We start from the raw sequence: 16,236 nt of genomic DNA, 5'->3' as shown, positions 1-16,236 counted from the left end.
AACAAGAATAAAACTATCTATGTTTTTCTCCATAGCTTCTGATTTATCCGACATCTTTTTAATTACATTTTTTTTTTTTTTTTTACCAATGAGCCGTCGAGCAACATTTTAAAATAAAATGTGATAAACCCCCATCTTTGTGGCGGTGACTCTCCTCTAAGTTTGGTCAGCAGAGGTCAGCTACCACAGGATGCAAATATGTAACACTGAGTTAACAAGAGTTCTTTTTTAAATGCTTTGTAAAATTTACATTCCTCTCCAAAGCTAATGCTTTAACGGTCCTATATATAAATGACCATAAATACTAATTTGACTTTTTACTTTTGTACTTTAGTACATTTCAGTCTGTACAATAGTTTTACATGGCTGATGGAGTTGAACCTCTACTTTTACTTTCACAAGACCGTTTGCTCAGCAGATAGCTTGTTGCATGTGAACACTTTTTAACGTTGTGAATTTACTGCTGTACGATCACATTTGATGTTTTTCTGACATTGTCAGGTTCTTCACCGGAGGCCACCATTTCGGATCTACATTTGGATTGGCCATGAGGAATTTCTGTTCTTTTAGCTGAAGTAACTAGTGCATTATAGGTTTTTCTCCTCCCAAAGTGAAAAATAACAAACAAGGCCTTTCCCTGTTGCACTTACCTGGGGTAATAATAGTGGACACGGGCACACTCTCCAAATGGTCCTTCACAGTGAACACGCTTATGTTGTACTCCACCCCTAGATTCAGGTTCTCCAGCATGCATGAGGTTTGGTCAGCCGGCACGGACTCCTCGATGCTATTTCCTTTCTGTCCATTGGTCGGCGTGCTGGACACTCTGTAGCCAGTGATGTCTGAGTGAGGGGGTGGGAAGAGACGTCAGATTTTGCTCATTTATGCGTCACTGTGAGAAGTTGAAAAGATGTACCAAGAAGAGGCGTTTTCCGAGGTCAATGTCTAGACTCTGTGGGCTCCGGGCAGCCCGGTCAATATTTACCTGGTGTTTTGGAGGCTGTCCAGTGGACGGTGAGATCTCCTGTGTCAGAGTTGGACTGGACTCTCAGGTCAGTAGGAGGAGACAAAGCTGTAAGGAGAATATGGCACACGTTGGGACATTCAGCCTGTGCAAAACAATCGCTGAGGACTCCCTGTTAAGGGCCTCTTTTACAAAGATCCCAAAAAGCAATGGTGCGGCGCCATTGGTGGATGTGATCCACTAATATTGTGCCACAATGGGCAAGGAGTGTAAAATAAGTGCAAGACACTCTGTGCTTTAGGTCTCTCTGATGGTTTTCATGGTGGAATATTTGGGAGAGCATCAAAAGTTCAAAATGAAGTCGAAAGTGATGGTAATGGGAGTGTCCAAACCTTGGGTATTCCAATGATTTTTGCAGCATACAAATTCTTTATCTGAGTAGGGATCTTGTTCCACATGTTGCATGTTATGCTGATCATTTTCAGAATACAGAATTAGAACATTATGTCAATATGTCATTGGTAATACGGCACGACTTCTTGTGACCAGCGCCAATTCAGCCCCTAGATCACAGGTGTAAAAATCAAGACCTGGGGGCCAGATGTGGCTCGCCACATCATTTTATATGGCCCACAAATTGCTAATTATGATTTCAGGTTTCTGGCTAAAATATCAAATTTGCAAGTAGTCTTTAATCTTCACAATTTGGAGAGAAACAATAAGCACTGTTTTTGTTGCCAATACCCCTTTTGACCAGATTTGACTGTCCTCTGATTTCAGTACTAAGAACAGTAAATACTGTATGTTATGATCATACAGTATATAAGATTTGATTTCACAGCCGTAATAGCCCTTCAACAGAAACAATACCTACAATGTGGTCCACGTTAAAATGAGTTTCACACCCCTGCGCCTAGATCATTCAGAAGCTCCAAAGTGGCATTTGCTTGTGTAGATGAAATGTCTTGTGTAGATGAAATGTCTTCATCACTTTTGTTTCTTGCAAATGTGTTGTTACTTTACGTATTCTGGTTTAATTATTCTTTGTAAGTACTCTTCCTCTCTTTCGTTGACAAACTCAAACTTAGGGTCACTACTATTTCTTTCAAATTTACAACTGCAACATCAGATGTGACATTTAAGAATGCAAAATAATCGTTTGGCAAATGCATTCCTGGGTGTTTTCGGTTAGTAAACTTTTAGTCAATCAGGTTTCTCAGTTACTCACAAGTGACAACATTGCGGTTGATGGGGTTTCCACGGGGGCGTCCATTGACGAGAGGCTGAACGCTGTATGTGTACTGAGTTCCGGGAATCAAACCAGTTACAGAAATGCGTCCGGTGTCAGACGTTTTGTGTTTTGGAGACTCTCCTTGCTGGCTGGGCAGCACGGACAGCTGGAAAGAAGATCAGATCACTAAATGAGAAAAGCACACACTGCTGTGAACCGCAAAGACATTACATCACAATGCTCAGTCTCTTATGAAGCTTGAATCTACGCTAGAAAAAGTAAGGGAGCGTTTGGGTGAAATTTCCGAGTGAACTTTATATGACGTTTGAAACTTTTAATACCACAATTATACCACGTGCAAAACCTAGCAAGTTACTAAAAGCGAGAAAACTCCACCCAGGGACATATTTTCACACGATGTGCTAGTTCTGGCTTCTACCTTGTAGCTAAACCTGCGAACAGGTATCCAAGTGATGATGATGGAGGTATCAGTGACCTCTGTGTTGAAAGCAGGTGCATTTCCCATCTGCGGAGCTGCAAAAGAAAGATGGAAAGATTAGACAAAGATAAACCAGGAGTTTATTTGATTTAAGGTGGATGGGGGGGCGTTTGCCACGCAAGACAGATGCACATGTTCCTGAGCAGGATAAGTACTATGAAAAATGAATTCTAGTATTGTAATGCTCAAGAATTTTGAAGGCCTAAGTCCTGTCTCGGACTTGACTCAAAATTGTGAGTCTTTCTCTTGGTGAGTATTTGTCTTGAGCACAACACTAGAATAAATCTCTAAGTTTTTTTCTTACACTCACCTGTGGTGAAATATGTGGTGATGGGCTCACTGAGCACATTATCCAGCTCAGAGTGCAGAGTTGCAGTATAATCGGTTTCGGGACGCAAATTCCTCAGAGCGTATTGGGTGACTCCACCGGGGATTCTCTTCTCAATAGGGCTGGAGCCCTGGATGCTCAAGAAGAGACGATAGCCAGACACCACGGCGCGGGGAGCTTCCCAAAGGACCAAAGCGCTGTCTGGCCCGATGTCGGTGAACTGCAGGTTAGAGGGAGCATCTGGTTCTGGAGGGGGACAGAAAAAATTCTTAAGTTACCTAAAAAAGTCTCCCGGTTTTCAACCGTCCTCAAGCCAACACATACTGGTAACCATCTCTCCCATCAATGGCTCGCTCTCCACACCCCCATTAATGGCGTAGACGTAGAAGCGGTACAGAGTGCCTGGCTGCAGATGGGTGATGTCAGCGTAGGCGTTGGGCGAGACCGGCAACTGGAGGGGCCTGATCTCGGTGCCATCAGGCCCAACTGGAGAAAAGGTGACCCTGTAACCCGTCACCTCACTGGGTGGCCCATTCCACGTGATGGTGATCTTCACATCAGTGACCTCATAAAACTGTAGGTCGGTGGGTGCTGCCACTTCCTCTGTGACAAAATATAAATGAATACAAATAAATTGAGAAAAAAAAAAACTGTGTGATGTTTAAGTTACAAGATCTCTAAAGAGTCATATCCATCTTAATTTCCATGTACTGGTATGCTTTGTCCTCACCAGTAGAATAAATTCTCAAATTATCATAAAATCTTTTGAGAATGTAGTCTGTAATGTAATATCATACTTGTGCACAAAATAAAAGCTATCCTGGTTACCACTCTTATAGGGGAAGTCAACCCAACAATGCGAGCACATAAAACATGAAATTGAAAATAAACCTTTAGGGTGGCTTCGCTTTTAAAGTCCATGTGGTAGTACTGTACTCATTTCCATTACGATGACAACTTTGGTGTACTGCAATATTAGTAAAGCTACAGGCAAAACTTTACATTAGCTAACCACAAGTACTAGAAGTTACATAATTATTTTGTTGAGTAGTCAAATGTTTTGACATTGTATTTTATATATACACTATTTTGTGGCAAAAGCAGAGTCTGCTACTAAATTCTCAGTTTTTGTCAAACTGAAGTGTTTATGTGACTTTTTTTTTTTTTTTTTAATAAACGCCTATATCTGTGACAGCATTTGGAAATCCATGAGGCAAAATGTTATGATTTGTATTCCAGATTAAACAGATGACAGAAGAGAATTAATTCTTCAACAAAACTATTGCCAGCATCTGGTTTTATTTCTGAAAGCCTAACAAACATTTTTGGCCTGACAAGTCAATAATCCAGCTGGAGATGTGATAAGGACTGATAGAGAGTGATTCTTTGTGCACATTCTTTTCTCCTAATCTATGTATGGGCCTGTTTCAAAGACCACCGTTATTCACACAGAGGTCATTCAGGGGCCGCGGTGTGCTAAAATTGTAATAAACATCACAGCGTCTTATATCTTCATATGTCAAACATACCTGGTTGAGAAGAACCAGCTGTTTGGACCTGAACAAAAACAGGTTCACTTTCTTGGTTCTCCTCCACAGCAAAGATGCTGATGTTGTACAGCACACCAGGGTGAAGGTCAACCAGGGTGACAGACGTCTCAGAGTCCGGCAGGTTCAGCTCGGTGCTGGTGCCCTCCACGGAAGGCGTGTAGACCACACGGTAACCTGATTGCCCACAGACAACAACCATTTATCTGACTTCCTATCCTAAACTCCATGCTGGCAAAAATCCATAATAGAGGAATAGAAATTTGCAGAAATCAACCATGAATTTCGAAAATAATAGAAAGTTTACTTTTAATAGGGCAATGAAATAAAATTAAAGAACATAGGCTTACCATAGCCCAAATTAAAACAAACTTTATGCAATTTTATGCACATCTTCCTCCACTTACTACAGGTGAAACAAGAGGTTGAGTACCAGTAATAGGAGCTTGAGGTCTGGACCATCTAATGCGGATCGACGTCTCGCCGACATCATCGATAGCATGCTGAGCAGGAGTGTCAGGAGCTGGGAAAAAGAAGAGAACATTAAGATCTTATTACCTGTATTATTATTATTATTACAAGTTCTTATATTTTGGATGATTTACTTCAATAAAAGGACTGGATCCAGCGTTGAGTGAGAAAGAGCAGTCAGCATAATCCCTTGTTACAAAGTTGAGTTCTACGTTTTGTTTTTTATTTTCTAGTTTGAATATTGCCAGATAATCATTAACTTACAACAATAACGATAAGAATTAGGTATTAATAACGAAAATAATTAAATTACAATGTACAGACTTGCAACAATGCGAAACTTGAAGTATGGAATAGTTTGGATGGGTCAAGAAACATGAGAGGAAGACAATTCAAAAACCAGGGCAAATTAGAGTGACCAGTGGCTTGGAAAATACTCTAGATTGTGTTGGCCTTTAAAGGTTCCTCTAGCAAGCTAATGACTTCATATTTCTGTCCTGCTAGACATGAATGAAAGTAATTGTTCTTCTTACCTGTCGTCTGGGATGTTGATAGAATGAGTGTGGCATCTCCGTCATCTGGAAGCTCGTAGACGTTAACATTATATCTCCGCCCTGGCAGAAGGTTACCAATGGTGACAGAAGTGGATGTTCTAGGAAGGTCTGAAACAAAACACAGAGTTACGAGATGAACACATCTGCATGTGGGTCGACTTTTGCGCAATACCAATCTTTATATTTACCCAAGACTTGACGTTGTGCACCCTCCTCACTGAGCTCATACTCTACCCTGAAGCCGGAGATAGTGGCTGAGGCCGAAGTCCAAGACACTACAAAGCTGTTTGAGGTGATCTCCGTCACGGATTCCGAGGTGTCCACCAAGGGTGGAGGCTTGTTCGTCTCTCCCTCGGAGGTTTCCACTTGACAGGAGAAGGCATATTTTATTGTTATCCAACCTTCCATTTGACGGAATGGACACTATGAAAACCCTTTAGAGCATTTATTCTACACTGTTTGTACCCATCTTGAAATAAATATACTGGTATGATTATTGTCCTCACCAGGCGCTAGTAGAATGACTGGCGCACTTTGAACAATGGTGTCTTATTAGTAATGTTTGGTCTGTTACTAGTGGCACTTTGGCTACGAGTCTACTAGTACACAAATAAAACTGATATAATGACAGCATTTGGAAACTTGTTGGTTTACTCACAAGAACCGTGGGTGGTGGTGAAATCAAAACGTGTGACCTCTCGCTGTCCGTAGCGCAGGATGCTGATCAGCTGACCCTCATAGGTAACTCCTGGACGCAGACCCGAGATGGTGTAGGAGTTGAGGTGCCCGGGAACGACCACCTCTCTCCAGGGGCTGCGGGAATTTTTCTAGGAGCAACAGAGTGATGTGATGAGATCCAGCTTTGTTTGTTTAAGCTTGAAAAACATGAAAAATAGAAATACAGTGGGTATGGAATGCCCTTTGACAATTTATCCAACATCCTTGGTAGTAAGAGAATTTAGCATACTACTAGTGACACTTTTAGCCTGTTAGTACTCAATTAAAACTTACTAGTAAATTACTATGCTACACTAGAAACAATCTGGTCTGTTGGTACGTCAGCCAAATGTTAACAGTAATTCAGTCATCATTTCCGTTGTCAAAGTAAAAATAAAAAACGACCCTTGTCCAAGATAATAGGAATCACACCTCCATTCATCCTAAAATAAGAGTAAGAGATAAACCTCACAGTTTTCCTTTCAATTACTCTATCAAACGAATCATTTAAGCACACTGAAAATAACACACTACGACTAGACTGCAATAAGCAATCACATCTCCAAGCATCATTGTGTTCCAGACAGATTTTTTCTCATGAGTCCCCACCCCCATTCAACCGACCATTTTCTTAACCGCTTGAAAAACAGAATCACATTTGACCACACGTCATCTTCACATACAATTAAAAAGAAATATTTTGCCAGTGATGTTATAGTGTAGCGCAAAACACCGCACAACACAAATGCAAGCTTCAATGATGAAATGCAAGGATGAAAGTGAGTGAGAATTGTTGTTCATACTGTCTGTGTGTACTCTGTACTTTGCTAACGACCATTTAATAGTTTCGGTGCCATTTCAATCAAGCCAGCATAGAAAGTGAATGGTTGGGACAGGGTGGTATTGTGACTCACAATCTTCCATTTGAGGATGTACTGCGTGATCTGTACAGATGAGGGAGGGTTCCACTGGATGGGGTGCGAATCTGGCTGTTTGCCCGCCTCGGTTATGATGACCTGGACTGGCCTGTGGCCACCTGGAAAGTTGCAGTTAAAGTCGATGAGAGAAAGGAGAAGCTGGAAACAACATCCAGTACGCTAACGTGACGGTGTTACATTAGCTGTGGTTTGGTGTGGGTGAAAGATGGCTTCTGTGACATTTTGGCACAACCAAAGCACCAGCTAACAATCATTCCCACAGTGTGACATAACACCTCCGTACTATGCTCTCCACTATTTGTCTGCCCACCTTTATTTGGCATGTATCTCTCTTTCATTGGTGCTGGCCAGTCCTCTACAAAAACATTTAGGTCTGGCGCAACTTTAGGATGGCAACTACAGGACAAAGTTCAACACTACATTTTTTTTTTTTTTTTAACTTAACCAGGAGGTTAAATTCATCACAAAGTGTAGAATATGTTCGTGCATAAATGTTTCCCACCTTGGTAATTCTGCTGGGGTTCACACCTCATTTCTCCAATCCCGTTGCCATAGCAATAACAGCGATAGTGGAGGCCATGGATGACTTTGTCCCAAGACTCTCCAATTTGATAGAACGCCCTTGTCTGTGGCTCCTGACACTGATCTGTCATGAGAGAGGAGTATTACGTGGTTGTTTAGCTAGCCCATAAAAGATATAGCATGCATGCTAAAACATTTTGTCTGAGCAAACACCTGCTCATCTTTCACACCTGTGACCTTGTAACAAGTCACAAGACATCAGGGAGAATAACGGCTGACTGGGCACAATATGGGCAGTTTTACCTATGGGCATACTCACTTTATTTGCATTGGGTTTCAATATGAATGATTGAGTTTTAATTTAGTTTGAGGGGACAGATACATTCAAAACAATAAGACCCTCTAACTGAAAGTGTACTTATTTTCATCCAATTTAGTATGTTTACTAAGGTTATGACTTTCCCTATGATTCCACATCGAAAATAACTGTTGAAAACATGTAAAGATTGTACACTGACTGCACCTTATGTGAAGTTGGCACAATAAAGACTTTTTCACTATTTCAGCCTTCGTGATTTGTCAGGCGTTCGGCAAAAATGGTAGCCAGCGACACACTTCATTTTGAGTACCCACAATGTAAGAACTTTAGCATCTTAGTTTACATCAGTCGTTATCCTCGCAATTACAGCATGCAGTTAGCTGGCTAGCACTCACTCAAGCGAATACGTTTTTTTTTGTTTGTTTGTTTTTTTTTTGGTGGATGTAGGCTAGTCCGCTAGCAAGCTAGCCTACATCCAAAATATGCATCCTCCCTGAGTGCTACAATTTATAGAATTATTTCATGTAGGCTACTAATTGAGGAGGCCAGCCTAGAAATGCACTTGAAGCTTGTTAGCTTGTGAACCAGATGATGGCAAGTGCCTCTTGTTCTGGCGTTGATTGCCCCATGACACTTGAGTTAAATACCTGTATATTTCAGCTATTGGAGGTTAAAATTGAAGAATTGAATTGAATTACAGCTCAAAAGCATGATTCTTTGGCGTAAGAAATATGCTGTTGCATCTATTCTGTATCGGATGTCCACAGGAAACAACAGATTCAGTTTTCACAATTTTGAGCCTAATTTTACATTCTCATGATTTTTCTAACAATTCAAATTTGGCTGGGTTATTCAAAACAATCTTCTGTGTGGTGTGTCAAATTTATAAGACATTTGTTCTTAATTCCAGAGTATTTTTTAAGATACTTACGATCCACATGTGACTAAGTTCCATCTAAAGACTTACCAATAGCATCACACTTCCAGCGTCCACGTCCCTGTCCATAGCAGGTACAATTCATCATGTAGCCCTCATCGTGGCGCTTGGAGAACTCTTGGTTGACATCATACGTCAAGCCCTCCACAATACACTGATCTGTCGACGCAAAAGCGACAGAGTAAAACATCCTGTTGTCAAACATTATTGCCAGACACCATTCACAAGCATCGTGACATCTTTGGGCTCTCACCTCGCAGCTGTGAGTAAGCAATACAATTCCACTCCCCTCTGCCATTGCCGAGGCATGTGCATTCCATCATGTGGCCCATGACATCGTGGCGTTTGTCCCATTTGTCGCCAACGCGGTGCATGACTCCGTCATTAGTTGTGCACACCTCCTCGTGAGCTACGGGAAAGGCACACAAATAAGAACAAACTGTGCTCTCTTCTGTGTTTCCACAGTACGTGCACATGCTTGTGGGTATTGATTTGTTTCTATTTGAGTACAGACCTGTACAGGGTAGAGGGTGCCAAATACACAATCACACATAAACAGACTTCAAATCAGTTACCGGATTTCACGCACATCGACTACGTCGAAGTTGCCCCAAAAACTAACCCTGTTCATTTGGGCCCATCTTTTGATTGCACATTTACTGTCTCCTTGCAGGAAAGTTTGAATGGAATACTATCCTGCATTATTGTTGAAAGTGGACATCACAAACTCACCAGCCATGGGGCAAAATCCAAAGTGTTGATCAACATCATAATTGTATGTGGTTCCGCACCACTTCATGCTATCACGACGGCCATCAGATGTGCAGTCGGTGTAGTTGCGGCCGCTGTACAAGTAGGGGAAGTGGCAAAGGGCGCCATTGGAGTTGCCTCCTCGTGTTGCCACAATGGCTGCTCATGTAAAAGAAACAAAGCAACTTTACATACCGGTCATTTTCAATAGTCATGCCACTGGTAAGTTTGTCCAAAGAGTCACCAAAAGAATAACAGGAGAAGATAGAAACACCTGTTTGTGTGACTTTTGTCGACAGAACCTACATCATTATTAGCAAAACCTCTAAACACCTTTAAAAAGGTACAAATATTGTGAACGGTATCTTCGATTGTTCTTACCATTTTTCTCAGTGCAGTAAGAGTACTGCTGGTCTCGCTCGTAGTCTGAGGTGGTCGAACACCAGAGTTGGCCATCTGTGCGCCCGTCCGTGGTGCAGGAGTAGTAGGTCTTTCCCATGAAAACAAATGGGAACACGCATGGCTGGCCGTTGGAGTTGCCACTGTACACCTGGTTCCGGGCCTCTGAACAGATAAAGAATTTGCATTTGCTGTTAAGCATTGATGGCACCGAATCCTCTCTCCTATTTACATTTTTCACTCTTTGAATAGAATAAAAGCTGTAGGGACCAGTTGTGGGAAGTAACTTAGTCACGCTCGCCCGGAAGCATTCGCCAAAGCGCTCCAAAAAATGTGGTCCCATAGCTTTCCTAGCATGCTCGCTCTAGATTTCAATGCAAAAAAAAAAAAAATGCAACAATAGAGTGACGTCATTTTCACTGAAGATGAATCATTCTATTTGTAAGAGTCTTTTCACTGAAGTATCTTTGCTTTTATTTAAGTACAGAACGTGAATACTTTTGCCACCGAAAGCACAAACCTACCAAAGATTTGTCTTAAACCCACAATGAAGGAGAGAAGCTTGTCCATTCCACTCACCCCACTCCTGACAGCTGACTCCATTGCCCAGACAAGTACAGAGCATCTGCTTGCTGCCCTGGTTCCTGATCCAACGCTGTCCATCGTAATAGGTGGCTCCAGAGTCAGTGCGACAAGTTCCTTCAGCGGGAGGATCTGGCTGCAGCTGAGGATGGAGCGGGCTCACCACAACCGTACTTGTGCCTGTTAAAGACCAAAATAATCAGTAACACTTGTGCCAAAGTAAATGATGTTGGGGTTCTTTTGTCACCTTGGCCCGCATTGTGTCGTTCACACTTCCACTCTCCGCGACCGTTTCCCAAGCACAAGCACTGCAGCGTGTGTCCGTTGGCATCATTCTTTGACCATGTGTCTCCAATGCGGTAGGACTTTCTGGTGTCCTGGTCATTGCAACGGTCTGATCACAGAGGCAGAGTAGTCAGAACTGGCTACAAAAACATGATCAAAGTGTGTTTCTGCTTACTCCTTGAGGTGCATGTGATACGTCCGTTTCCCTCGCCCAGGCAAGTACAGTCCAGCATCATCCAGCTTTGGTAGGGTTTCTCCCACGTTTCCCCAACCACATATGACGAGGCTGCATTGTTGTCGTAGCAACGCTCAGCTGGGTAAAAAAGCAAGCATGGATGAAAAGCTGTTTCAGGATTTATTGCATTTTGTATCGTAGCTATCTAAGACTGAGGTCCATGTTCAAGCACCGTACAAGTTGGTGGACCTTAGTCTAAAGGTAGGGATATTGGATAAATGTTTAATCATCTATGAAATCCAAGCCATCAAGTTTTCCACCAAATGCATGTTGACAATTGTGAGATGAGCAAAGACAAGACATGTGCTGTTACGTACACATTATTTGACTGGCTCGTTAAATATTTACGGGTGATATTAAACACATGTTGATCTTTGATTTGGAATGTGGCTTCATTCACTTTGCAAGCTGACCAGTCAAAGCAGAGAAAACGTGCTCATTCAGTAAATAGCACCCACCAACAGGCTTGCAGGTCCACTCTCCTTTGCCATTTCCAAGACACACACACTCCAGCATGTAATCAGCAGTATCGTGAGGCCGCTGCCAGGTGTCCCCAATTTTATAAGACCTTCCACCTTCATGGCAACGATCTAAAGATGGCAAAAACAGTTTCATTCAGTTAGCTAGATGAATTTGTATGCTTTGGTTGAAATGTTTGCGTTCAATGTAAAACATTACAAAGTTAAATTATCACCCTAGTAGTGATTCCTTCATTGATACATTTCTAAAGAATCCCTGGCCTTGCCTGAGCAGTGTGCTGTGAGTGCTCTCTTGACACGCCAGTTGCTTTGTTGGCTCCTCCAGTTATTTCTATGTCAATGACACCTGTTTTTGGCTTCTTGGTTCACTTTGCCTCTGACTCCTATTACTGATTGCTACAACATTAGGTTTTTTGTTGTTGTTTAATTGTGACAGTTGCCTTTAAAATAATGTCAAGGGGTGCAGTAGCCACACAGTGAGAGGCGGGGTTGAAATGAAAAAGCCATTTCACTTACTTATTGATTAGGAATCAGCCACCAAAAAAACTCATATTTCATAAGAAATTGAATATCCAATGCACCAAAGGTAAGATTTTATATGCATTAATTTAACTGTGGTATGTTTAAAAACTCACGATATGGGCCCTTTAATATACAATGTAAATGCTCTTAAAATGTATGTTATGTTTATATCTGTTGATGATCTATGTGTGTTAAAGTAATTGTTTAAAGGTTTATTACTATTGTAACATCCATGCTAATTTTTTTCTAGCTCATCTTCGGATTCACATTAAGCTAGCAGACTTTTGTTTGACGAAATACATGGTTTCGTAGAATATTTTGGATCTTAAATTTGCTAAATTGAATTCTCTTGTTTTCTATGGTAGTTTGGGGATAAAAGCGCATACGTTACCTTTTGTGCTAAAAAGCGCATACGTTACCTCTGTGCGAAAAAGATCATTCTCATTTCATTTGATCAAATTGATGATGTATAACAGTTTACTATTTCTTGACAACGAGAGTGCTAAGAAATACTTTATGACATGTCTTTTAGAAGTTAAAATGAGGTTAAAATAACGAGTGTCACTGTTGATCAAATAAAACGCCTCTTCAAATTTCAAGTGACTCACTTGCGATGGTACAGCTGATCTTGCCTCGACCAGATCCAATGCAAGTGCAGTCCCACATCATTCCGTCCTTTGGTCTCTCATATGTTTCACCAACCCGGTATGTCCGGTCATTGTACTTATCATAACAAGACTCCTCCACTAATAAAAGTACAAAGGAAGCACAACATAATAACAATGCAGTATTCTGCCAGTTAACCACTTTTTCGTGGATTAAGATACACATGTGGAATAAACTGTGTGCTTGCTCAAGTCAAATACTATACTTTGAAATCTCCAATTATGAGTGCATGAAAAAAAAATAAAATGTCACTGACCTTCAGGCTTAGTTTTACATTTGATGCCTTGTGATCCATGGCAGGTGCATAATAATGTACTGCCCCGGTATGGTTTCTCCCATTGCTCATTCACTCTGAAAGAGCGACCGTTTTCCTCGCAGCCTAGTATACAGATCATAAATATGCTTTATTGATCACAGTCGATACCAGGTGAACAATTCTAAATAATCCGTCTCACACTATAGAGATTCATTCAAGTATGGTGATTTTTATAGATGTAGTTTGCGGCTTCTTTGAGCTTTGGGGGAAGCTTTCCCAAAATACTACACTTGCATATCATGTTAGCAGCTAATATTAGGATTCAGATAAAAAGCCATGTTCTCTACATCCAATTAAGGGCCATGTACTGGTACACTTTTTTCAGCAAGAGTGAGACAATTAAGTGGAGTGGTATAGTAACTGTGTCTAATAACTTTTTTTTTCCACTTCGTGCCACTTTTGGCCAACTAGTATCCACTTAAACCTTACTATTAACTACTGTACTGCGCTAATAAGATCAGTAGACCCAAATAGCAAGCAGGTGTCTCACACTAGTAGCTTTCATGACTCTACTAGTAGCACCAAAGTGTCCATTAGTGCGCAGAAATATCAAATACAGTTATGAAAATAATGCTACTTGTAAGACGGTATTTCTCTCACTTAAATTGTCTTACTAGTATGATGAACTTTAGTCTGGAATGCAAGGATATTGAATAAAACCCGCAACAGCTTGTTAAAGCATTTATTCCAACTAGGGGATAACTATGGCATACTAGAAAAACAAGCACATGTTACTTGAGGCAAAATTGTGTGACAATAACCTCATGAATTTCTGAACATTATGCTCCACTAGTAGTATTAGTGCCTCACAGATTATAACTACTGTATGGTTTTGGAAGTTTGCAAAAATATATCTCAGCATGAAGCATGATGTAAAAGTTTTCCCCAATAATACACAGACATTTTCCAGTGCGCTGTCTTACTAACGAGGACAAAGAGCTTATACTTGTACATGGATCTTAAACTATAAATTACAAATATGAAGAAAAAAAAATCTCAAACTTTTACAGGCTGTCATTGTGAATGTCTTGGTAAATTTCAGAACACTGCAAACGTAAAACCACAATAATAAACATTCTCATAAGATCAAACTATTAGTTTTGCAGGGTGACTGTGAGTATTATGGCACTAAACGCAGGATATAAAAATAAATCCAGTCTACGTATTGAAGCAAAACCATTAAATCAAAATTGTGATCAATAAACTTTAATATAAATAAATACTGAACCTTCAACTAAAAGGCAGGGCAAAAAAAAAAAGTTAAAATGAAGTTGGTGAAAAATGCATGCACAAACCTGCACTGACAGCCTCTGTGTCGTGGAAATCAGGATACACCTGATACTGTCCACTCTGTCTTTTATTCTTTGGCACACCATGGACCACGGCGCTGCACAGGTACACCGCCACCAGAACCGTTGTGAGTGGGACACCAGACATTTTACTTGCAAAAAGAAAGACAACTTAAAGAGAAAAGAATTGCAGATCCCCTCCCTCAAGAAAAAGAAAAAATAGACAAGCTCAGATCGTGTCAGCGGGTTTGGTTGTACCCACTGCCGTGCAGCCGGTGCGCAAGGCTGAGGAGACGGAATTGCAGAGTTTATAAGGGCTCGCTGCACGAGGGTCGTGCAGCCTGCTGGCCAGCAGGAGGAGGAAGAGGAGGGACCGGGACTCGCTCCTATTTCAAGAAAACAAAGGATACCAGCGGTGACACATGTAAAAATAAATAAATGAAGAAACAAGAAAGGTAGTCTTTTCGCTCTCAGTTGTATAAAATAACTATTGTATAACTTGCCAAGAAGGAGAAAAAACATATTTTGTGAACTTTCAAATAGCATAGTATTAGGAAGAAAAAAAACACTGCATGGACATGCTATTGAAAACTGTGTTTCATATAACTTGACTATTTTGACATAGCAACGACTTAAAAGTACTGGTTGATACAAATAAACAAATAATACAGATAGCCTACCGGTGAACACATAGTCAATTACTGTAATGCAGCATTTGCATTTGTTACTGTATGCAAATAAAAAGGTCAGACCAATGTGGAACTAAAAATGATCTGCAAAAAGAGCATCATGAGTTAGCATTATTCATGTATGATTTAAAAAAACAACTGTTTGTTTATTGACTGGTTGAATCCTCATGAACTTATTTTTCATAATATTAAATAATATTATTGTCTTCCATTCAAATAATAAAATACCAATTATGGGTTTAACAGTAATGATTCATTTTAACATTTATATATCAGATTTCTCACAAATGTTTTGTTTGCATTTCTGCCCTCTAAAATGGAGATCATATCAGTACACTTTACTGTATACTTTTGCTTATCACAGTGAGACTACAATACTTGATAAAATCATTTTGCTGAGCGCCAGCTGTGCAAATATCATGATTTCTTGAAAATAAAGGTGTAAAAAAAAAAAAAAGTCAAAGCACTCACTGCGGCAGGCCAACAAATAGCACTTGTGTTGTATTGCGATAACGCTGCAAAAAAAAATACTACACCTCTTGGCCACAGTACACACAACAGACAGTAGAAATGCAGTCCTGTATATTCAAAAAGTCATTATGTGACATTGTATTCATGTCATTAATGTGAAAAATGTTCAGAAAGCACAACATACTTAGGAAGTTGAACTTGTTTTTACGTGAGCTTCTTTTATTTGAACAATATCTGTACTTTGTATTTCTCACCTTGTCAAATTGGACTTTTTTCAACCTCTGCTTTTTCAATGACACAGTGTAAAAATACATCGAGTGAAAGCTTTAAATCTGTACCTTCACTATTTTTTTTTTTTTTTTTTTTAATAAACATGTCTGTACTTCTGCTTCATTACAGTCTGAGTACTTTTGCCACCGCTCATGTTTCACATAATTGCATGTTGATTAATTAAAGAGGAAGACAGAGGCACCCCCCAGACTTCCTGCTGAGTCGTGTATACAGTCCAAACAGCCACCCGGCAGTT

General features: G+C 40.5%; 1 protein-coding gene across 2 annotated transcripts in view; it reads right to left on the bottom strand.

Moving 5' to 3' along the window:
• The window catches only part of LOC148424709 (fibronectin-like), a 28,835-nt gene extending 14,015 nt beyond the window's left edge, over positions 1-14,820 (bottom strand). For both annotated transcript variants that reach the window (XM_088412309.1, XM_088412310.1), the window contains exons 1-24: positions 14,557-14,820; positions 13,202-13,324; positions 12,888-13,025; positions 11,737-11,868; positions 11,219-11,356; positions 11,006-11,152; positions 10,756-10,938; positions 10,159-10,341; positions 9,760-9,936; positions 9,281-9,436; positions 9,058-9,186; positions 7,752-7,895; positions 7,226-7,347; positions 6,253-6,421; positions 5,783-5,959; positions 5,574-5,702; positions 5,003-5,092; positions 4,552-4,746; positions 3,347-3,625; positions 3,005-3,268; positions 2,635-2,729; positions 2,193-2,361; positions 986-1,072; positions 651-842 (exon numbers count right to left, since the gene is read on the bottom strand). In XM_088412309.1, coding sequence (XP_088268435.1) covers positions 651-842; positions 986-1,072; positions 2,193-2,361; positions 2,635-2,729; positions 3,005-3,268; positions 3,347-3,625; positions 4,552-4,746; positions 5,003-5,092; positions 5,574-5,702; positions 5,783-5,959; positions 6,253-6,421; positions 7,226-7,347; positions 7,752-7,895; positions 9,058-9,186; positions 9,281-9,436; positions 9,760-9,936; positions 10,159-10,341; positions 10,756-10,938; positions 11,006-11,152; positions 11,219-11,356; positions 11,737-11,868; positions 12,888-13,025; positions 13,202-13,324; positions 14,557-14,698 — 3,760 coding nt within the window. In that variant the 5' untranslated portion in view covers positions 14,699-14,820. The remainder of the gene's footprint in view (positions 1-650; positions 843-985; positions 1,073-2,192; positions 2,362-2,634; positions 2,730-3,004; positions 3,269-3,346; positions 3,626-4,551; positions 4,747-5,002; positions 5,093-5,573; positions 5,703-5,782; positions 5,960-6,252; positions 6,422-7,225; positions 7,348-7,751; positions 7,896-9,057; positions 9,187-9,280; positions 9,437-9,759; positions 9,937-10,158; positions 10,342-10,755; positions 10,939-11,005; positions 11,153-11,218; positions 11,357-11,736; positions 11,869-12,887; positions 13,026-13,201; positions 13,325-14,556) is intronic.
• Between the last annotated feature and the right edge of the window lie 1,416 nt (positions 14,821-16,236).

The sequence above is a fragment of the Hippichthys cyanospilos genome, chromosome 4, assembly GCF_059441005.1.
Source record: "Hippichthys cyanospilos isolate Australia breed blue-spotted pipefish chromosome 4, RoL_Hcya_1.0, whole genome shotgun sequence".
In the NCBI taxonomy this organism is placed as follows: Eukaryota; Metazoa; Chordata; class Actinopteri; order Syngnathiformes; family Syngnathidae; genus Hippichthys; species Hippichthys cyanospilos.
Note: the sequence above shows the minus strand (reverse complement) of the source record. Positions and strands in the feature narration are given on the sequence as shown.